Raw genomic sequence first — 24,883 nt, 5'->3', positions numbered from 1 at the left:
CGACTCGGTGTAGATAGATTCAAATGTAATTTGTATTTTCTTACAGGTGTTGTAGATTTAACGTAACAGGTGTTCGGGCTATTTTGTTTATGTTCTTCTGATGTTTCTTTTTTGGCCTGTTCTCTCTAGTGTTTCCGTGTCGGGTCTCATCCGTGGCGTGACGACTTGCAGGTAAGCGATGTTTTTGGTAACTAAACAATTACTGTCACTTTCGAATACCCGGAGTGTTTTGTTACGTTTCAAAAGTAATTTCTAACTTCATTTCTTTCCCTTTATTTGCAGGAATATGTCGGCGGCGTGGTGTCGTAATTCTATTATGCTTACTTTAATAGTTATTTTATATCGTGTGCTTTCTGTGTAGGGAATTATTGGAAAGAGCTATCGTGTTTTTCTACTTTAACAAAATGATATTCACCAGCACTTCTTTTTGTATTTGCAGGCAGCGTGGCGCCAACTCGTCTACCACTAAGCTTTGATATTCAAGATCGGCAAAAGTCGCACATAGCCACTAAGTACTCTAACGAGTCACAGCATCCACGACCTTTTCATTCGGCCAGACAGCCTCCTATCGGCAATTTACATATGTCGAGACAGCAACATCCTAAACAACATCTCACCTACATGTTCTTAACAACAAACTTTGCAAGTCTTTTGTTATTTAATGAACTAACTGCGTTTTTTTTTGTCTTCCACAGTATGTAAAGGACTACAGCCACGGAAAGAAACATTTCTTCGAGCGAGCTCAGAAGGTATACTTCGTGACAGTGGACTGGAGCCTCTCGATTTCTCGACCGATCTCAGGAGGTATACTTCGAGACAGCGGACTGGAGCCTTTCGACATAAACTGTAAGTTCCTTCCTGTCTGTGAAAGTAATTTGTCCTTTTGAGCTGCGGTATTACGACCACAATTTTCAGTTTTACACGCGCAACAAAGTAGTAATAATATGAATCACTTTAGAATTAAATTTTGTTGCCTGTACGTTTGTCCAATTTCACCATGTTTTTGTTTAATGCGTTTGAGTTCTTTTTGGTACATTGGCAATAGGTACATTTACGATATAAATGTTGTCGCATGTCTCCTTTATTCATGAACTTTTAAAATTCAAACAAATGCTTACATTGTAAGGACCTCTGTTTATTCAAATTCGCCATTATGTACATTTTGGATGCCTTGTTTGTGCGATGCCACATTTTATTCAATATGCATAAATCGTGGGGCTGAGTTAGCTGACCACAAGCATGTATTTGTCGCAACACTAGATTTAGTCAAAGCATGAAGGCCTGTTACATTTACTGAGAGCATAAAGAACAGTTAGGATAAGGTGAGACCGACGACTTTCAGTGCAAAGTTATACATCGGCAAACTGTGCATGTAGGAGGAAAATGTAGGTAGATTTACGATATAAATGTTTGCGCATGTCTACTTTATTGATGGCCTTTGAAAATTCGAACACATGCTTACTTTGTAAGGCCTTGCTGTTTAATGCAATTCGTCATTATGTACATTTGGGATGCCTTCTTTGTGCGATGCCAGATTTTATTTCATATGCTCAAATTGTAGAGCTGAGTTAACTGAACACAAGCATGTGTTTGTCGCAACACTCGATTTAGTCACAGCATGAAGGCCCGTTACATTTACTGAGAGCATAAAGAACAGTTAGGATAAGGTGAGACACGACGACTTTCAGGGCTAACTAATACATCGGCAAACTGCATTTAGGAGGAAAATGTTTGCGCAGGTAAGTTTAGCCCTTTCTGTGAAAATAATTTGTCCCCTTTTTTAGTTCATATGCTCAAATCGTAGGGCTGAGAGTTAGATGAGCACAAGCATGTGTTTGTCGCAACACTAGATTTAGTCAGAGCATGAAGGCCCGTTACATTTACTGAGAGCATAAAGAACAGTTAGGATAAGGTGAGACACGACGACTTTCAGTGCAAAGTTATACATCGGCAAACTGCATTTAGGAGGAAAATGTTTGCGCATGTAAGTTTCTCCCTTTCTGTGAAAGTCATTTGTCCCAGATTTTATACTGAGAGCATAAAGAAGTTAGGATAAGGTGAGACCGACGAGTTTCAATGCAAAGTTATACATCGGAAAACTGCATTTAGGAGAAAAATGTAGGTAGATTTACGATTTAAATGTTTGCGCATGTCTACTTTATTCATGGCCTTTGAAAATTCGAACACATGCTTACTTTGTAAGGCCTTGCTGTTTAATGCAATTCGTCATTATGTACATTTTGGGTGCCTTGTTTGTGCGATGCCAGATTTTATTTCATATGCTCAAATCGTAGGGCTGAGAGTTAGATGGGCACAAGCATGTGTTTGTCGCAACACTAAATTTAGTCATTGCATCAAGGCCCGTTACATTTACTGAGAGCATAAAGAACAGTTAGGATAAGGTGAGACACGACGACTTTCAGTGCAAAGTTATACATCGGCAAACTGCATAAAGGAGGAAAATGTTTGCGCATGTAAGTTTAGCCCTTTCTGTGAAAGTAATTTGTCCCCTTTTTTTATTTAATATGCTCAAATCGTAGGGCTGAGAGTTAGATGAGCACAAGCATGTGTTTGTCGCAACACTAGATTTAGTCAGAGCATGAAGGCCCGTTACATTTACTTAGAGCATAAAGAACAGTTAGGATAAGGTGAGACACGACGACTTTCAGTACAAAGTTATACATCGGCAAACTGCATTTAGGAGGAAAATGTTTGCGCATGTAAGTTCAGGCCTTTCTGTGAAAGTAATCTGTTCTTTTGAGCAGCGGTATTACGAGCACATTTTACAGTTTTTATACGCGCAAACAAATCAGTAATAATACGTATTACTTTAGATTTAAATTGTCTTGCATATACATATTCCCAATTTCCCCATGTTTTTGTTTAATGCCTTTGAGTTCTTTTTCATACATCGCCAATAGGTACATTTACGATATAAATGTTTGCAAACTGTGCATTTAGGATGAAAATGTTTGCGCATGTAAGTATGCCTTTCTGTAAAACTAATTTGCAGTAAGAATACGTATCACTTTACAATTCAATTGTGTTGTATATACATTTGGCCAATTTCACCATGTTTTTTGTTAATCCATTTCAGTGATTTAGGTAAGACTAATCTTTCACACACACATATATATATATATGTTCAGTTACAACTTTAGTTCACAAACTGCTTTGCACGATGCGAGAAATTAAATAAAACACTGACAACATTCCTTCTTTTTTTTTTCACAACGTGCATGCGCGGATTTCTATATTTTTAAAGGCACATACAAACCAGTAACGTGACGCAAATAATTGCCATACTATTAAATTAGAACGCATTAATTGCTAATACGCAAAGCTTTGGCTAAGATTCAATTTGCACAGTTTGAATGAGAAAATCACTGCTTTTTTTGCCTGCACTCATAATATTTTGCTAATGCTATTTTTGTTTTGTAGGGTAAAAAAGTACACGTTTGTTGCAACTGACCCATCGACTACACAATTTGAAATTCGTTATATAAACACGGTATGTTAATACTTGATTTATTTTACTTAATACATTTCGTTTTTTAATAATTGCTGTTTGTACTAAGCATTCTTTGCTGTATACTTATACACAAAATTTCGCTCATAAAGCACATCTTATGCTTTTGTACAAGAGCGCCACTGCTAAAGTTGGAATCAACAGAGAAGTAAAACTTATAACAAACACTTTTTTGAAAGGTCCCTGTAGGGAATGCTTTGACTCATTTACCACACGCAATATACATAGATCTCTTTATTTCCTGCCTTCCCTTTCAATTTCTTTCTTGCCTTTCCTTATGTCTCTCTTCTGCATTTACTCTGCATCTCCTTCACAATTTTACATTCAATGTCCTTTCTTTCACTCTCGCATTATTCTTCTCTCCTTTTCTCCGACTTTCTCTTTCTTTTGCTCTCCTCTCTCCTGCATCCTCACTCTTCTGCCCTCACCCTATATATTCATCCCCACCTTCTTTACAGGTCCCGGCAGCAAATGCTTACATACTAAGCTAGCACATGCAACATACATTTCACTCTCTTGACTTCCAATTCCATTTTGCATTTTTGCCTTTATCTCTTTTGCATTTACTCTGCATCTCCTTTCCCATTTTGCCATCAGTCTTTCTCTTTAATTTACTCCTGCTCTATTCTTCCCTCACTATTACACCTACTTTCTTTCTTCTTCTCTTTTCCCTCTTTTTTTCATGCCCTCTCTTATACCTTCTCTCTCCTGTTTTAATCTTCTTCCCTTCTATCATGCACACTTTCTTTTACTCCATCTCTATTCAGCTCTCACTTTTACCCATCCTTTTCTTCTCTCTCGTGCTCTCTATTTTTTGCGTCCTCCCCCTTCTGCTTGCTATCTCCCGACTTATCTATTATGCTTATCTCTTTTACCTTCTCTTTTCCTATTCCTTCTATCTTTATTTCTCTCACTCTCTTGATATCTTAACCTTTTGCCCCTCTCTTCTTCCAGACACTTTCCACCACTCCTTCTTTCTCTCCTCCTTATATCTCGCTCTTTTGTATTCCTTCTTTATTTCTCTCAATTTTGCACACTCTACCTATCTTACTTTCACACTCTTGTGGTTTTCTTCTTTATATACCCTTTTTCACATTCTTTTGTCGAAAAAAGTTCCTCACGTTCTCTCTTGCACTCTCTCTTCCTTTTTTCAATTACCAGCTGCTCTCTCCTTCCTTCTTGCTCCCTCTCTATTATGCTTCACTCTTTATCTATCATACTTCGATTTCCTGCACTCTTACTTCTTTATTTTTGTCTTTATTTTTGTCGTCTTTTCACTTCTTTGCGTTCTCTCCATATCAAGCTTCTTTTTAACTTGCACGGTTCATCATCCTTCTCCTTTTTTATTTTCACTCCTTTTCTTTTTGCCTATCTTCCCCTCTTTCTATCCATCTCTCTCTTCTTCCTGACCTCTATCTCTTTCCACCTTGCTATTTTATAGTCTTTACTACTATACTAGTTACTCTATAATACATACTGCTTCTAATTCTCTATTTACAACTTCTAATATACTTCACACAAATGTCCTCACTCTTCTCAAACTTTTGCTAACGGTATATTTTGCTTTTACAGGACAAAAAATTTGCCATTTGGTGCAACTGCCCCATCGAGGACACATCTTTCAAATTCGTTCATTCAACACGGTACGTTAATACTTAAAACTTATTTTACTTTAGACATTTTTGGGTAGTACTTCCTGTCTGTACTGGGCATTCTTTGCTAGATAGTTATACACAAAAGTTTGCCTCATAAACAACATTTAATTTACTTTGGAGATGAAAGCAGCACTGGTGAGGTCGTAATCAGGAGAGAGGTCAAAGGTAAAGGAAAACTTATAACTAAGACTTTGTTCTTTCTGTCTGTACTGGGCATTCTTTGCTGGATATACACAAAAGTTTGCCTCATAAACAACATTTGATTTAGTTTGGAGATGAGCAAATGATTAGATACTGAGACAGCACATGCAACATATATACATCTCTTTCTCTTGCCTTCCCTTTCAATTTTGCATTCTTGCCTTTCCTCTCTCTTGCATTTACTCTGCATCTCCTTCATGATTTTGCCAGCAGTCTTTCTATTTTATTTACTCCTGCTCTATTCTTTCCTCACTTTCTCCTACTTTCCTTCTTTTTTTTCCTCTCCCTCTTTTGCATCCTTTCTCTTCTACACTCTCTCCTGTATTCCCCTCTTCTCTTTCTTTCTATCATGCACTTTCTTTTACTCACTCTATTCTGCTCTCACTTTTACTCCTCCTTACCTTCTCTCTGATGCTCTTTCTAGCTTGCGTCTCAGCTTGCTCTCTACTTATGCTTGCTCTCTCCCTACTTATCTATTATGCTTATCTCTCCTTCCCTCTCTTTTCCTATTCCTTCTATCTTTATCTCTCTCCCTCTTGCTCTCTTATCTTTTGACCCTCTTCTTCTTGCATACCCTTTCCATCTCTCTCCTTTCTTTCTCTACTTCCTAAATGTAGCTGTCTCTTGAATTTATTCTTTATCTCTCTATTTCCTGCGTCCTTTCTCCTTTCTGCTTCCTCTCTCCCTTTTCTATCATGCTTATCTCTCCTGCCATCTCTTTTCCTATTCCTATCTTTATCTCTCTTTGCATGCTCTTACCTTTTGCCCCTCTCTTCTTCTTGCATACTCTTTCCATCTCTCTCCTTTCTTTCTCTCCTCCTTATGTTGCTATCTTGTATTCCTTCTTTATTTCTCTTTATTTTGCCCACTCCATCTTACATTCACAATCTTGTGCTTTTTTCATCTATACTCACCTTCTTTCTTCCATCACAATCTGTTCCCTCCTGCTCTCTTTATTGCTCTCCTATATATATCTCTCCTTTCTGCTCTCTCCTTCTCTCTACTACCCCCTATTTCAACTGCTCTCTCTTTCCTTCTTGCTCCCACTCTATTATGCTTCTCTTTTTATCTCCCTCCTTTCTGCTCTTTTCTCTTTGTCATCAATCTCCCTCTTGCACCCTCTTCCAACTGCTCCATACTTACTTATTTCTTGCTCATGCCCTCCTTCCCACCCTCTCTTTACCTCATGCATTTTCTCTCTCCTTTGCTCTCCCTTTTGCCCTCTCTTTTACTTTCACTTTCTATCTCCTTCCCTATGTTGTTCTCCATTTCCATCTTGCACTCCTTCTCCTTTTTGTCCTCTGACTCCATTCTGCACTCTCTTATCTCTCCTTTTTGCTCTTTTTTCTCTCTCCTGCACCCTATTCCATCTCCTCTCTCTCCTTCCTTCTTCCTCCCTCTCTATCATGATTATTTTTGTATCTCCCTTCTGCTATTTTCCCTTTGCCATCACTCTCCCTCTTGCCCCCTCTTCCAACTGCTCCCTTCTTAATTCTTTCTTGCTCATGCACACCCTGCTTTCTCTCTTCCTTGCTCTTCCTTTTGCACTCTGTGACTTTCACTTTCTATCTCCTTCCCTATCTTGTTCTGGCTTTCCATCTTGCACCCCTTCTATTTTTTGCCCTATGCCTCCATTCTGCAGTCTTTTCCCCTTTCTACGTTCTCTCTCATGATTTCCATTATCTTGCGTCCTCTTTACTTCCTTATCGATCATACTTCTATCTCCTGCACCCTCTTCCTCTTTCTCTATCTTCTTTTTACCTCCTCTCTGCGTACTCCGTTCTTTTTTTTGCACTCTCTCTTCTTTTTTAAAATTACTTCTTTATTCTTTCTTCTCTATATCTCTCCTTTCTGCTCTCTTCCTTCTTCTTCCTGCCCCCTATTCCATCTGCTCTCTCCTTTCTTCTTGCTCCTTTTCTATCTATCATGCTTCTCTGTCCTGCACTCTCCTTCTTTTCTAATACTCTCCGTGTTCCTCTTCCTCCCTATCTTTCATTCTTCTCTCTATCTCTTTTATGCTTTCTTTTCTCTCTACCATACCTCTCTCCTGCACCCTCTTCCATCTGCTCTCTCTCCCTCCCTCCTTGCTCATGCCCTACTTCTTACTCTTCCTTTACTTTCTGCCTTTCTTCTTACTCCTGCGTATTATCTCCTTTCTGCCTTCACTCTCCATCTCTGTCCTTAAAAGATACCATCTCTTACCTGCAAGAAATCCCTTCTACCATGGAGACAGAGACAGACAGCGAGCCAAGGATACAGACCGTAAATTGTTACCCCCACTGTGCCGTCGCCAAATACCTGCAGAGAACAACAAAAAAAAATACGTCATTAAACATTTCAGCTGGGGCATTCAAAAGAGACAGTCATTTATATTACAAAAGACACCATCGCTTACCTGCAATTTTATTCCGCCACAGACAAAGAAACCTGATACGTCATCAAAGGCAGGTCCTGGCAATGCCGGGCTAGAATCGGGGGCGTCCTGGCGTCGTTTTGTCGGCAAAAGCCAAAGAATCTTGAACGCCCCTGAGTCTGCTTTAAATTGACGGACAGGCCCCTCGTCCAATGGCTAGGCTCAATTTATGGAGCCAGACAATGAATGACGAGGGCCGACCCAAACTCTCACTACAGTTCTCATTAGCTTTTGGCCTGCGCAAAAAAGCTGCTCCCTTTGCGCCCTGCGTCCTTTCTCCTTTCTGCTTGCTCTCTCCATCCTTTTCTATCATGCTTATCTCTCCTGCCCTCTCTTCCTATTCCTTCGATCTTTATCTCTCTCCCTGTTGCTCTTACCTTTTGCCCCTCTCTTCTTCTTGCATACCCTTTCCATCTCTCTCCTTTCTTTCTCTGCTCCTTATGTCGCTATCTTGTATTCCTTCTTTATTTCTCTTTATTTTGGCCACTCCATCTTATATTCACACTCTTGTGCTTTTCTTCATCTACCCTCTCACCTTCTTTCTTCCATCCCTCTCTTTACATCATGCTTTTTCTCTCTCTCCCTTGCTCTCCCTTTTGCCCTCTCTCTTACTTTAACTTTCTATCTCCTTCCCCATATTGTGCTACATTTCCATCTTGCACTCCTTCTCTTTCTTGCCCTCTGACTCCATTCTGCACTCTCTTCTCTTTTCTCTCTCCTTTTTGCTCTCTTTCTTCTTACTCTTGACTCTTATTCCATCTGCTCTCTCTCCTTCCTTCTTCCTCCCTCTCTATCATCATTCTTTTTTTATCTCCCTTCTGCTATTTTCCCTTTGCCATCACTCTCCCTCTTGCCCCCTCTTCCAACTGCTCCCTTCTTAATTCTTTCTTGCTCATGGACACCCTCCCTTTAACTCCTGCTTTCTCTCTTTCTTGCTCTTCCTTTTGCACTCTGTGACTTTCACTCTCTATATCCTTCCCTATGTTGTTCTGCCTTTCCATCTGGCACTCCTTATATTTTTGGACCTCTGCCTCCATTCTGCAGTCTTTTGCCCCTTTTACGTTCTCTCTCAAGATCTCCATTTATCTTGCATCCTCTCTACTTTCTTATCTATCATACTTCTATCTCCGGCACTCTCTTCCTCTTTCTTACTTATCTTTCTTTAACTTCTTTTCACCTCCTCTCTGCATACTCCGTTCTTTCTTGGCACTCTCTCTTCCTTTTTTTAATTACTTCTTTATTCATTCTTCTCTATATATCTCTCCTTTATGCTCTCTTCCTTCTTCCTGCCCCCTATTACATCTGCTCTTTCCTTTCTTCTAGCTCCTTTTCTATCTATCATGCTTCTCTGTCCTGCACTCTCCTTTTTCTTTTCTTTTTCTCTTTCTAATACTCTCCGTGTTCCTCTTCCTCCCTATCTATCATTCTTCTCTCTATCTCCTTTATGCTTTATTTTCTCTCTACCATCCCTCTCTCCTGCACCCTCTTCCATCTGCTCTCTCCCTCCCTCTTGCTCATGCCCTACTTCTTACTCTTACTTAACATTCTGTCTTTCTTCTTACTCCTGCGTTTTATCTCCTTCCTGCCTTCACTCTCCATCTCTGTCCTCATCTTGTATTCACTTTCTATTTTGCACTCTTTGGCTCACTGTCTCAGTCTCCATGGTGCAAGGACCCCCATAGATAGAGATGTAGATGGAGGGCAGTAAGAAGAGAGCAGTTGGAAGAGGGGGCAAGAGGAAGAGTGATGGCAAAGGGAAAAAAAATAAAAAGGAGAGGGAGATAAAGAATAAGGATAGATAAGGCAAGAGAGAGAGTATGCAGAGAGTGAGCAATAGAAAAAACAGATAAAAAAGAGAAAGTTAAAAGGATAAAAGAGGGAGCAAGTGCAAGAAAAAAATAGTACATAGGGAGGAAGAGAAAAAAAAGACAAAAAGAAACGTAAGGGTAGAATGAAGTCAAAAAATCCTTTTCAAACTTAAAAAAAAACCAGTCATTCAAAAGAGACAGTCATTTATTTGTTACAAAACACATCGCTTACCTGAAAGTTGTTACGCCAAGGAGGAGACCCAACACGGAAACACTAGAGAGAACAGCCCAAAAAAAAAACATAAGAATATAAACAAAATAGTTAAACACCTGTAAGAGAAATACTAATTACATTACAATTTAAAACGCATACCTGAAATCCCTTGTGCCATGGAGACAGCGAGCCATGGATCCCAAGACAAAATGCCGACCAGAAATAGTTACTATCTTGCACTCTTTGTTTCCTATCTTCTCACACAATTGTACACTTACTTTTCGTCTTCCCTCTCTCTTCCTCCCTCTATTCCTCCCTATCTACTATTCTTCTCTCTTGCACATTCTCCCTGTTTTGCCTTTAACTTTCTCTCTTTTCTATCTTTTATCTGTTTTTTCCTCTTGCTCACTCTCTGCATCCACTCTTTCTCTCCTTTCTTATCTATCATTATTCTCTTTATCTCCCTCTCCGCTTTTTCCCCCTTTGCTATCACTCTTCCTCTTGTTTCCCCTTTGCTATCACTCTTCCTCTTGCCCACTCTTCCAACTGCTCTCTTCTTTACTCCCCTCCATCTATCTCTATAGGGGTCCTTGCACCATGGACACTGACAGCGAGCCAAAGATCTCAAGACAAAATGGCAACAAGAAATACTTGCCCAACCCTGCTGTCAAATACTGCAACAAAAGAAAAATAAATTTAGTCACATTCGGCGCATTCAAAGTGACAGTATTATCAGCTTTACAAAACACAACATTGCTTACCTGAAAGTCTTTACACCACTGAGCTGGCCCTCTTGCTCCTGCACTTTCTTCCATCCATTCCTCCTTCTTGCTCATGCCCTACATCCTACCCTCCCTTTTTCTCTCTCTCTTGTCCTCTCTCCTTCCTGTCTTCACTCTCTATCTACGTCTCCATCTTGTCTTCACTTTCTATCTTGCACTTTTTTTACTTGCTATCTTCTCACTCCATTCTGCACTTACTTCTCTTCTTGCTTTCTAGCTCTCTTGATCTCTTATGTGTCTCCTCTGTTCATCAACACTTTCTAGCTACTTTGTGTGCTTTACACACTTTTCCACTTCACTTTACTAAGTTAGTGTGAGCATCCCTATAAGGCTATATAGAGGATGTTAACTATAGTGTTTATTTAGGAACACTATGCAACAACTATAGAACACCCTAGACAAACGCAATGACTTATATTTACAACTAATTGTGTGAAACTTTTATATGTTTGTCTGTTATTTCTTTTACAGGTGCACAAACACTCCGCAATTAGGAGTATTTTTGGAATGAGCAATTGCTCTTCCCCCTTTTTTTTATGCACTAAATCATTTTTTTGATATTTTCGCTTTCACGCCCCCAGGTCAGGGTGGGCGATTAGAGAGTCCATACCGCCGGGGTATAATTCTGTCATTATAAATGCCTAAGGAAATGTAAACAACTGTAAAACATGAAACATGTTGACTGACTAATTAGTATTTTAAATTAACAAATCCATTACCTTGGGCATTAAATTCAGACACATAACTCTTTCATTTGTGTACTAAGCATCAAGAATTATAGATTTTTACTTACACATTAGGCAGTTTTAATTATAAAACTCACAACATGCCTTTTTCACAAAACCTGCTCCGCAGTCTTCTGGCGTCGTAGCACACCAAAGAGGCATTCGGCCTCTTTGGTGGGGCCCAATGATGAAGCATGACACTGACTAGGTCGGTGTGTGAGGGCTTTCTTTTCCACCTAAAGTGAGTGTGCAATTCCCCAGTTGCATCACTCAGTATCTGTGGCAAATTCAGATGTATTTAACGTCTCTTCTATTGTTTATTTAGATTTAACAAGGGATTAAGTGTTCCTTAATCTCACTACCTCTCCTATTCCTTTGTACTTGCTTAAAATTACAAACAATGCATCTAATACACTATTTACAACTTCTTATAAAAATAACTTCATGTAATTTACATTTCTATTTTTTTGTAGCTTACATTCTACACCTCTATATCCTCTCTTCCTTATCAGACTTCTCTCTTTTCCTTATCTTTCTCTTCATCTTTCCACTACTCTCAATATTGCCTAACCACCCCTCTTTATTAACATCTCTTCGTCCTGCCCTACATCTCTCTCTATCTTGCTCACTTTATCCTCCTTACTACTATACATTACTAGTTACTCTATACTACATACACTTCTAAAACTCGATTTACGACTACTAATATGCTTCACTCAGTCCACACACATACTACACATACAACTTCTACACATAGTCTGGAGTATCCAGCCACTTTTATTATATTAATATGTCAACTCAATATTAATGCTTGTTTCATTCTTCCTTAGATTGCCAATTGATTGAATAACATCAGACGTTCAGAATTGTTTGACACAACATCAGTGAAAACATCATCACGGTAAAAGTATCTATTTTGCTTCTGTATTAAATTGTAAGTATAGAAATAGCAAGGGAAAAAGCAAGACACATATCAACACACACCCATATATATATATATATATATATATATATATATATATATATATATATATATATATATATATATATAGTATATACTTAGAATTCGAAAAGATCATATAGAAGATTTCCATAGGTAACATTAATCTTAAGAAAAAAAAATAGTTAACAAAAAAGTAAAAGTAATTGCTTTTTCTTTTGCTACCAGCTCCAACTATAAAACAAGTCCAAAACAACAATAGAGTGGATTTAGAGAAAAAAAACTAGACAAAATCAGATATATAATTAGTTATTAAAAAAAATATATATATATTTATATACTTAACATTGAAAATTATTTCTTTTATAAAGACAATTGCTAATTGTTTGGAAATATATACAATTAGAAGTATGTTTTTTAAATAAGCTATCAACCTGTAACTTGGAATATATTTAACAGTAAAATAACTATATATATATACATATAAATATATCCAAATATATATATATATATATATATATGCTAATAGTATAACTTATAGCTAGTACATCACTAAAATTGTAAACAAAATATATCTAAATCTGCTACCTAAAATACAAAGCAAAAAAATAGTGTTCAATTAATTGCCTTGCATTATAGTTAACTACAAAATAAAATATAAATTAGCAAAAGATATATATATATATATATATATATATATATATATATATTAAATAAGAGAACGAAAATAGACTCGCGTATAACAAAAAAAGCTAGCAATACTGTAGCGATATCAAATTATTTCATAAATTAGATTAGCTAAGATGCAAATACTAGCAGCAGATTATCATCAAGGTCATGACAAATTTACATGCAATTCGAGAGGTTATCAATGCTTGCCAAATAGTACTTTTGCAATTATACACAACTATTACAAAGATGCACATACATGGACTAAAGAAGACTTGCATTACATTATGAAATTAGGTGATGCTTTATATATAGATATGCATTTACTTAATAGCGAACAACTTAGGCATCCAGATGAGTTACCAAATTTTATTGAACACAATACTACTATCTATTCTCTTAAACTTAAAGAACCTTATTATGGAGACATATTACAACAATGTGACCCTTCGTTTCCAAATCTCAACAAAATATTAAAACCTGCACTTGATTCCAACTCTGGTGTTATACTTTGCATGGAAATTTATGTTATTTCCATTTTTAAGAAAAATGATTCGTACTTTGTATTTGACTCACATAGTCGTGATAAGACTGGAATGCCTCATCCAAATGGAACATGTATTACTATACAGTTCACATTTGAAAAACTTCTAGAGTACATCACTAATCTGGCACACTATCTTAAGAAACCAAACCTGAATTGTGTGCCGTATGAATTAACTCCAATACAAATAAGTACGATTACAAAAGAATCACTTCAAAAAGCAATGGTGCGTCATGAAAAAAATAAGAATGCAGTAGCACCGAAAAAATTTTATGTGTATTCTACTAAAGGTAGCGAAAATTTTTTCACACAAGCATTTGAAATGCGTATAGAAAATGCCAAAAAAATCATTCAGAGATGTCAATCTAAAAAAAATACTTTTTGGAATAAGGAACAGCCATTAGCATTTTTAGATAATACTCCTAGTACTAGTACGTATTCCTGTGCAATTCTCACTACAACAGGGCCTAATAATCAATCTAAAAAGAACAGCAAGCAGATCAGCACAACACAATATACTAATACACCAGAAGAGACTACTCCTACTGACACATATGCAAGTATACTTAAGAAAACACTTAAGAGCAACACAGAAAGACAACATATTAATAGCACACACATAAATGTACAACAAACAATACCAGCAAGTAAGTTAAATACCAACACATATTCTACTAATGTAATTAATAACACACACATAAATGTACAACAAACAATAAACACAAGTAATGTACATACAAACACATATTCAAGTGATTACTATAATACATATAAACTTATTACTGGAAGTAATGACAGTTTACTTCATGATAATATACACAATAGCACATTGCAGAACAAGGAAAGTAGCACAAATAATACCAATATAGATTCACATATTTTAACACAAACACCACAAGAAATTCCCTTTTTACATAACACACATCCACAGGAAAAAAATACACATAGTGATAAAACTAGTCACTATACACATTGTCTTCAAAATAGTATATTTGCTATTCTAAAGAACTACTGTAAACCAGCATATATTTGGGATAGTGTAGACTTGCACTGTATTATGAATCTTGGAGATGCTTTGTACACTGAAATGCACTCTGTCGGTGAACAAGATTGTATGCAACCTCTAAAGTTACCAAATTACATAGTTAGCAATGACAAAATCTATTCTACAAAGCTCAAAAAATGCTTTAGCGAAGAACTAACAAAATCAGCACAAACTTTACATAGTAAATTTATATCTGCACTAACTTCTACAATTAATTCACAAACTGGTATATTGATCTCTATAGGTAGATATATAATTTCAGTCTTCAAAACTCTACAAACATACTCTCTATTTGATTCACATAGCCAAAATGAAAATGCAATACAACATCCTAATGGAACATGTATTGCTATCAACCTTGACTCTATTAATCTTATTATAGAATACATCCTAAAGTTAGGCAATAGAGAACAAATTACTAATTCTGAGAGTATTACTTTAGATTTAACTACAGTGAACATAACAACAATTAGCAAAAAAGGTTTACACCAAACACAACGGAATCATAGACAAGGAAATGTAAAGTCGAGAAAAAGCATATATGTTCATACGACACATATATCTATAAATGCATTAGGGGAAATTCCTTCGAATAACTTACAAGTAGAAAATACAATACTAAACACACAAAAAAGCAATAGTCAGGACAATAGACTGCATGTAACAGAAGACAGTTATTTAGCTTCACACATAGCTCTTAACAATACTGAGATAATAAACACATTAACAGCTAATGTTGAATCACTAATTCAACCAACCAATATAGAAATTCAAGAAGTAAACAGTAATAGAAAAAGAAAACAGACACAAAACAAAGAGAATGAACCTAATCATAGACATATAGCAGGTCAAACAACAAATGAGATAATTAGGATATTTCAGGAAGAAATAAGATATGGACCCGAGTACACTTGCACTATTTGCAATCAACTCTGGCATAAGCAAAGTCTTCAAAATACACACAGTATTAGTAAGAGAGCTAAATTCATAGAATGTAATATTAGCAAATACAGAACAAATGAAATATGCAGAACATGTTACACATATATATCAAAAGACAAAATACCTCCATGTTCAGTATATAATGGGATGACATTTCCTGATATCCCAGCAGTCTTACAGTTGCATAACTTAGAAGAAAGATTAGTATCGCCAAGAATACCTTTTTTACAAATTAGAACATTACCACGTGGATTCCAAAAATCTCTATCAGGTGCAGTAGTAAATGTCCCTGCAGACGTTATGACAACAGTAACTGTTTTACCAAGGCAAATTAATGATAACATGACAATTCCAATAAAATTAAAAAGGAAATTAAGTTATAAATCTTATACCCATTATGAAAATGTTAGACCAAACAAAGTTAAACGTGCAGCTTTATATTTAGCCACTACAAGCACTTTGTTTCAAGAATATGGAATCACTATTAATGAAGATTGGGATTATACAACACAAGATATACATTCTTGTGATGAGACTTCAGATACAAGTAATACGTCAGATTCCTCAGACAACATTCCAGCAGGAAATTTAGATACTATGTTAGATAATGAAACTATTACTACAGAAACAAATAATATTTTAAGTTTAGCACCTGCAGAATATAACACACCAAGAGGCCTGTATGAAGACAAAGATTCTGAATATTTGGCATTCCCAACTATATTTGGTGGGAAACGAAGGCCGACTAATGAAGAAAGGCATGTCCCAATACATTACAGCACAATCTGTCAATCAGAAGTAAGAAGTAATGATCTAAGAGTAGCAAAGTGTGTTACTAATCTTTTCTTTAAATTAAAAACATTACACATTAAACAATTACAGAGCAAAATATTTATATCTCTTAGGAAATACTTTAATAATGGAAACATTATAACTGCCAAAGACATAAAGAATAAATTAGATACAATTTTGCAGTATAATGAAGGATACAAAATACTTAAAACTATCCGTAGTTCACCACCATATTGGGAGCAATGCAAAAAAGACCTCTTTGCTATGATTAGACAATTAGGATTACCAACATTTTTTTTAACTTTATCTGCTGCAGAAACGAAATGGTATCACTTAATTAACATATTATTACGTACAGAAAAGAGACCAGAATGCACAAAAGAAGAATTTAACAATATGTCATGGGAAACAAAATGCAAATTAATACAGCAGAATCCCATTACATGTGCAAGACATTTTGACTTTCAAGTTCGGAAATTATTTAATTCTGTTTTATTGCATGAAAGTAATCCAATTGGCAAAATTATTGATTACTTTTATAGAGTGGAATTCCAACAACGGGGATCACCACATATACATGCTATAATATGGATAGAAAATGCTCCACTATATGAAACTTCTGATAGAGATGAAGTCACTACTTTCATAAATAAGTATGTTACATGTGCAAAAACAGAAGAACCAGATATAGAGTCTTTACTACCTCTACAAAGACACGGCCATACCAAAAACTGCCGTATCAAACATAAAAGAACATGCAAATATCATTATCCCAGATATCCAATGCCTGAAACTTTTATACTAGAACCAATAGAGCTAGACAAAACAAATAACGAGCTCTTACAGCAAATTGAACTAATACATCTAACTATAAATAGCCAAGAATTTTCAAATTATACTTTTGAACAGTTTTTGCATTCAATGAACATAGATCTAAAACAATATACTTTATGTATACAATCTATTATATAAAAAAATACTATTTTCTTGAAAAGAACACCAGCTGAATGCTTTATAAATAACTACAATCCAACTATTTTGAAAGCATGGCAAGCAAACATAGATATACAATACATCTTAGATGCATATGCATGTGCTGTGTATATTGTTTCATACATTAGTAAATCACAGCGAGGAATGAGCAAACTAATTGCCCAAGCTGCTAAAGAAGTACATGCCAATCCAAGTATTAAGGAACAACTTAAGCATATAGGGAACAAATTCTTAAACTGTACAGAAATAAGTGCACAAGAAGCAGCATATCTAATACTACAAATTCCTTTACGGAAAAGTTCAAGATCTTTTGTATTTATCAATACAAGTCCTAATGAAAAGCGTACATACTTATTAAAAGACATCGAAACTATCAATTCTTTACCAGATGAGTCTTGTAAAATACAATATGATAATATTATAGTCAGGTATAGTAAACGCCCTGTAAAATTAGAAACATGTACATTAGCTGACTATGCATCTATGTATAATGAAAAGAAAAAATGTAAAGGAAAAGAAGAAACAGGCCATGACAATTTCCTTATTGAAAATAACTTTCATAGCTCAGATGACGAAGAACTTGAGATAAATTTAGTAGACGAAACAAACTGCATAAAAAGAAAAAAAGCAAGAGTAATTCGCTATTGCAGATTTAACATCAAAAATGACTCAGAAAATTACTATAGAGAATTGCTCATGCTTTTTTACCCATGGCGAAATGAACATAATATAATTAATAACAAGGGAACTTATTATGAACGCTATCTAGAACTTAAAAATGCAGTTGATTCAAACCATAATAAATATAATAAACATAATAAACAACTAACAACTAATAGCAATGAAACTAGTATATTAGATACATTGCTACCACCAATAGATACAGAAGAAGATAACACCATATGCCATGAAGTGCAAAATAATGAAAACCCATTGTATGACCTATCATTTGATTTAGGGATTAGAAGTACAAGTAGAGAAGAATCAATAAGCAATAACATAATGCCAAAAGAACAATATGATAGTATAATGCAAAATCTAACAGAAGAACAACTTAACTTTATATATCATCATTTGCATTGGGTTAAAACTAAAGAAACACCATGCTACACATTTTGTACAGGTGGTGCAGGAGTAGGCAAAAGTTTCCTTATAACAGCACTTTACCAAACATTAGTACGTTATTACAATACAAAAGCAGGAGAAAACCCAGATAACATATATGTATTGCTTACAGCTCCAACTGGCAAAGCAGCACATAACATTCAAGGACAAACACTACATAGTACTTTTAAAATACCTATTTCACAAACACTAACTCATAGACAGCTAACTCATGAGAATAGAAGCACACTACAAGGTCAGCTAATGCATCTTAAATTGCTAATAATTGATGAAATATCAATGGTAGGGGCTAATGTATTCAACTTTATACATAATAGATTGCAAGAGATAAAAATGTCTGATCTCCCTTTTGGCGGTATATCTATTTTAGCAATTGGAGACTTTTACCAATTGAAGCCAGTTTTTGACCCATACATATTTGACAACCCAAAACATTCATATAGGCCAGTAAGTACTAATTTATGGCAGACACATTTCAAGTTATTTGAGTTGACTAAAATAATGAGACAACAAAATGACTTGCCATTTGCTCAACTACTAAACAGATTAAGAGAAGGGAAACAAACAAATGAGGATATTATACAGATAAAAACACGAGAAATAGAGCCACCTGAAAACATTAGCAAAACGATCCCTTACATTATGGGAACTAACAATGAAGTCAATAGCGTAAATAATGCAGTTTTATTAGAACATATAACCCATTACCCAGTTTACACAGCTACAGCAATAGATACAGTTGCAGCAGACTTAAGTGAAGCAGTAAAAAAAAAAATTCTAAAACAGTTGCCCACAGATTCTACTAAAACAATGAGCCTGCCATCAATATTACATATTGCATTGCAATTAAGATATGATTTAACTAACAATATAAATGTCAATGATGGTTTAACAAATGGTGCAACAGGTATAGTAGAATTTGTGGAAACTATCAATAACAGCCCAAATGTAATTTGGATTAATTTTGATAAAGAAACAGTAGGCAAATTAACAAGACAAGAAAACAAACACATATATCACAGTAATATTTTGCCTCATTGGACACCCATTCATGCTATTACACGGCATTTCCAATATACACAGAAATTTATAACTATTATACGCAAACAATTCCCATTGAGACAATCATCTGCAAGAACTATACATAGAACACAAGGAGAAACAATTGAGCCCATTTACATTCACTTTAACAACAGTAAAGTACATCATCTACATTATGTAGCTTTAAGCAGAGCTAAATCTTTAGACAACATATACATTAGAAACTTTCAGCAAGACAAAATAGCTGTACATCCAAAAGTGCATGAAGAAATGACACGTTTAAGAACACACATGCTATTACAAATATCAGTACCACAATTACATAGCTATAGACAACAGTGTAATATAATTGTCCATAACATACGGTCCTTGCAAAGAAATTACACTGCTATGAAATCAGACAAAAATATCATGAACAGTGATATTATATGCCTTACTGAAATCAACACAACTAGAAAAGCAGATAAGAATACGTTCTTAATAGAACAATATCACCTAGTATTATTTGATAAATTTCACAACCAGCACACTAAGCATGGTATTGCCATTTACTACAAAAAAAACATGCTTTTATCGCCAATATATCAAACACAACACGAAATTGACTTTTTAATTTTCACTCTGCATCTTAATGATTCTGAATACTTATTTATTATACTGTACAAACCACCACATGTACTTTTGCAGACATTATTACAAGCTTTAAGTAGCATAATTTACTTGTATCCAAATTCAAAATATGTCATCATGGGAGACTTCAATATAGATTTAACACAAATGTCACCAAACAGAACTTTGCTATTAGAATATATGCTGCAGCAATTTCAATGCCAGCAAAAAATACAACAATACACAACAGACTACAATTCTACACTAGATCACATCTATACTAATGACAACATCATGCACTACGGTACATTAGAATCATATTATAGTGATCACAAAGCATTATGGGTGGCAGTTTAAAATGCAACCACTTCATTAACATGCTATTTTATTACAGGTAATAGCAAAAGGGGAAAAATGTATGCTCAGAATGTGTACTAACATTTTCTCGCATTTCAGATGATTTCCATAGAAGACCTCAAAAAAATGAAACATGAAGACAACAAACCTTACCAAAAAACAATCCGAGCCAACGTAATAAAATGTTCGACAAAAACAAACTATACAAATGCTAAACAAGAGCACAAAGTCATGTTTCATCTAGCTCTAGCTGATGAAAGTAGTTGCATTAAAGCAACATGCTACAATGAGCCATTTTACCAGCAAACTAAAGAAGGGAATGCTATTATGATTCGCAATTTCTTAGCCAAAAACAATGTGATTATCATCACGAAACAAACGAAACTATCACGCATGATGCCCTTATCTATACCTCAAGAAATAATACAGGAGGCACAATATATCCTACAACCCCCTGCTCCACCAATATCACCGATAAAAACAGTAAAAGCAGCTTCACTACGCTCATTAATGAGCATTTCTGGGACTATTGCTGAGGTAAGCTTATAAAAAAAAAAAATCACCCTTTTACACACACTATGTACCAAAAAGTCTTGCACACAATACTTACACCTTTGACAAACTCTCACTCTTTGACAAACTATCGCTCTTTGACAGACTCTCTCTCTCTTTGACAGACTCTCTCTCTCTTTGACAGACTCTCTTTGACAGACTCTCTCTCTTTGACAGACTCTCTCTTTCACTCCCTCTCTCTCTCTTTAACAGACTCTCTCTCTCTTTAACAGACTCTCTCTCTCTTTGACTCTCTCTTTGACTCTCTCTTTGACTCTCTCTTTGACTCTCTCTTTGACTCTCTCTTTAACTCTCTCTTTGACTCTCTCTTTGACTCTCTCTTTGACTCCCTCTCTCTCTCTTTGACAGAGTCTCTCTCTCTTTGACAGACTCTCTCTCTCTTTGAGCAGACTCTCTCTCTTTGACTCTCTTTAACTCTCTTTGACTCCCTCTCTTTGACAGACTCTCTTTGACAGACTTTCTCTCTTTGACAGACTATCTCTCTCTTTGACACTATCTCTTTCTTTGACAGACTCTCTCTTTCTTTGACAGACTCTCTTTCTTTGACAGACTCTCTTTGACTATCTCTCTTTGACTCACTCTCTCTCTTTGACAGACTCTCTCTCTCTTTGACAGACTCTCTCTCTCTTTGACAGACTCTCTCTCTTTGACAGACTCTCTCTCTTTGACAGACTCTCTCTCTCTCTTTGACAGACTCTCTCTCTTTGACAGACTCTCTCTCTCTCTTTGACAGACTCGCTCTCTCTTTGACAGACTCTCTCTCTCTTTGACAGACTCTCTCTCTCTTTGACAGACTCTCTCTCTCTTTGACAGACTCTCTCTCTCTTTGACAGACTCTCTCTCTCTTTGACAGACTCTCTCTGTCTTTGACAGACTCTCTCTGTCTTTGACAGACTCTCTCTGTCTTTGACAGACTCTCTCTCTTTGACAGACTCTCTCTCATTGACTATCTCTCTTTGACTCTCTCTTTGACAGACTCTCTCTTTGACAGACTTTCTTCAACAGACTGTCTCTCTTTGACAGACTGTCTCTCTTTCACAGACTGTCTCTCTGACAAACTCTCTCTTCTCTCATTGACTCTTTCTCTTTGACAGACACTCTCTTTGACAGACTTTCTTCAACAGACTGTCTCTCTTTGACAGACTGTCTCTCTTTCACAGACTGTCTCTCTGACAAACTCTCTCTTTCTTTGACAGACTCTCTCTCTCTTTGTCAAAGAGAGAGAGTCTGTCAAAGAGAGAGAGTCTGTCAAAGAGCGAGAGTCTGTCAAAGAGCGAAAGTCTGTCAAAGAGCGAGAGTCTGTCAAAGAGCGAGAGTCTGTCAAAGAGAGAGAGTCTGTCAAAGAGAGAGAGTCTGTCAAAGAGAGAGAGTCTGTCAAAGAGAGAGAGTCTGTCAAAAAGAGAGTCTGTCAAAGAGAGAGAGAGTCTGTCAAAGAGAGAGAGAGTCTGTCAAAGAGAGAGAGTCTGTCAAAGAGAGACAGTCTGTCAAAGAGAGAGAGTCTGTCAAAGAGAGAGAGAGTCTGTCAAAGAGAGAGAGAGTCTGTCAAAGAGAGAGAGAGTCTGTCAGACTGTCTCTCTTTGACAGACTGTCTCTCTTTGACAGACTCTCTCTCTCTTTGACAGACTCTCTCTCTCTTTGACAGACTCTCCCTCTTTGACAGACTCTCCCTCTTTGACAGACTCTCTCTCTCTCTTTGACAGACTCTCTATTTGACAGACTCTCTCAATTTGACAGACTCTCTCTTTCACAGACTCTCTATCTCTTTGACAGACTCTCTATCTCTTTGACAGACTCTCTATCTCTTTGACAGACTCTCTCTCTCTCTTTGATAGACTATCTCTTTGACAGACTCTCTTTAATTTCTATTACCAATTTTGTCTTACAGGAAGAAGAAATAAAAACAATTGTTATTGCCGGACAAGATACAAAACTTAAATCAATAACTGTGAAAGACACAACGGACTCAGTAAAAATAACTCTTTGGAGAGATGCCACAGACTTTCCCATTGAAATTGGATCCTACATTAAGATGACGCACTTGACAGTGCATGAATTTAACAACAATAAAATGTTAAACACAACAAGGAATACACAATTTCAAGTAAGTACAAATTATGAAAATATTAATAACTTGCTCTACTACTCAATCTATACTATCTACTTCTTAAAACACCATCAAACTCTATATTCACTAATTAAAATTCACTCAAACTATCGCTTCTAATACTCTCTATCTAAATGCATTAAGCTACACTATGGATTATACTAATCACTACTATAAAACTAACTTATACTCTCCACTTTATTAAAACGTATTTTTACTAAAGTATCTATAACATTACAAAACAGTCTATAATCCTCTATTATACCTTTTCACTATACGTACTCACAATCTATCCTTTCTTAAACTATCTTCACTACTTATTAACATTATTTAAGACTGCATATATCAAGAAATTTGTCCGTAGGTGAACACAAGAAAAGAAATAAAATAACTTCATAAATATGAAATTAACTAAATTCTTTTTCCTTCACAGAAAATAGAACCGCCAGAAGAAGAAATAAATATGACTATATATAGCCTCGAAAATGCGAATCAGGAACACAGTACACTAAATGTACATATTGATAATGCAGAAAATTTACAATCAGTCGAAATAGATAACAATATTCTACTGGACTACTTCCAAATACCACCGGACATTGACGACATTCAAGAAGCACTAATGCCAATCTTGCCCAAAAATGTCAATGTAATATTACAAAACGGATACATACGGAAAATACATGAGTTGTGAAAAACAACACAATACTTGACTGTAAATAAATGTACAAAATGGGAGATATTCAAATTATGTTTCAGTAAAAAGGCTAAAAATACAGTATTTTAATTAAAGTTTCATTTGCTTGCAAAAAATAACACTAAATATATAATTACTTAAATAAAATTTTTTAAAGGTTTTTATCTTGTATTCTCTTTGACAGACTGTCTCTCTTTGACAGACTGTCTCTCTTTGACAGACTCTCTCTTTGACAGACTCTCTCTCTCTTTGACAGACTCTCCCTCTTTGACAGACTCTCCCTCTTTGACAGACTCTCCCCCTTTGACAGACTCTCCCCCTTTGACAGACTCTCCCCCTTTGACAGACTCTCCCTCTTTGACAGACTCTCCCTCTTTGACAGACTCTCCCTCTTTGACAGACTCTCCCTCTTTGACAGACTCTCTCTCTTTGACAGACTCTCCCTCTTTAACAGACTCTCTCTTTGACAGACTCTCTCTCTCTTTGACAGACTCTCTCTCTCTTTGACAGACTCTCTATTTGACAGACTCTCTTTGACAGACTCTCTCTTTGACAGACTCTCTCTCTCTTTGACAGACTCTCTCTCTCTTTGACAGACTCTCTCTCTCTTTGACAGACTCTCTCTCTCAGACTCTCTCTCTCTTTGACAGACTCTCTCTCTTTGACAGACTCTCTATTTGACAGACTCTCTCTTTGACAGACTCTCTCTTTGACAGACTCTCTCTCTCTTTGACAGACTCTCTCTCTCTTTGACAGACTCTCTCTCTTTGACAGACTCTCTCTCTCTTTAATAGACTATCTCTTTGACAGACTCTCTTTAATTAAAAATGGGAGATATTCAAATTATGTTTCAGTAAAAAGGCTAAAAATACAATATTTTAATTAAAGTTTAATTTGCTTGCAAACAATAATACTAAATATATATTTACTTAAATAAAACTTTTTAAAGCTTTTTATCTTGTATTTGCATTATTATTACAGAGTACATAAGATATGTTAATGGACAATTTTACTTGAAAAAGACTACAACAAATGTAATTATTCTATAGCAAATTGAGCTACATGCAAAAATGATAATGTGTAAATTTTTTTTTACAGAAGCTACACCACATGTGCACTCTTTCG

At 35.9% G+C, this 24,883-nt stretch overlaps 1 protein-coding gene across 1 annotated transcript; it reads left to right on the top strand.

The window, feature by feature from the left end:
- The first annotated feature begins 210 nt into the window (after nt 1-210).
- LOC147748992 (uncharacterized) lies at nt 211-23,755 on the top strand. The gene is made up of 7 exons (XM_086929357.1): nt 211-846; nt 3,442-3,511; nt 5,102-5,172; nt 12,158-12,228; nt 20,484-20,921; nt 22,843-23,058; nt 23,495-23,755. The coding sequence occupies exons 5-7, from the start codon at nt 20,484-20,486 to the stop codon at nt 23,753-23,755; spliced, it is 915 nt and encodes a 304-aa protein (XP_086785483.1). The 5' UTR covers nt 211-846; nt 3,442-3,511; nt 5,102-5,172; nt 12,158-12,228.
- The last annotated feature ends 1,128 nt before the right edge of the window (nt 23,756-24,883 follow it).

Source organism: Lissotriton vulgaris, chromosome 1_1 (genome assembly GCF_964263255.1).
Source record: "Lissotriton vulgaris chromosome 1_1, aLisVul1.2, whole genome shotgun sequence".
In the NCBI taxonomy this organism is placed as follows: domain Eukaryota; kingdom Metazoa; phylum Chordata; class Amphibia; order Caudata; family Salamandridae; genus Lissotriton; species Lissotriton vulgaris.
Note: the sequence above shows the minus strand (reverse complement) of the source record. Positions and strands in the feature narration are given on the sequence as shown.

Excerpts from the sequence above, each read along its gene's own strand:
- LOC147748992 (XM_086929357.1), top strand. The coding sequence starts at position 20,484 with ATGATTTCCATAGAAGACCTCAAAAAAATGAAACATGAAGACAACAAA. Across the intron at positions 20,922-22,842 it reads TTTCTGGGACTATTGCTGAG|GAAGAAGAAATAAAAACAAT; the intron begins GTAAGCTTATAA and ends TTTGTCTTACAG. Across the intron at positions 23,059-23,494 it reads CAAGGAATACACAATTTCAA|AAAATAGAACCGCCAGAAGA; the intron begins GTAAGTACAAAT and ends TTTCCTTCACAG.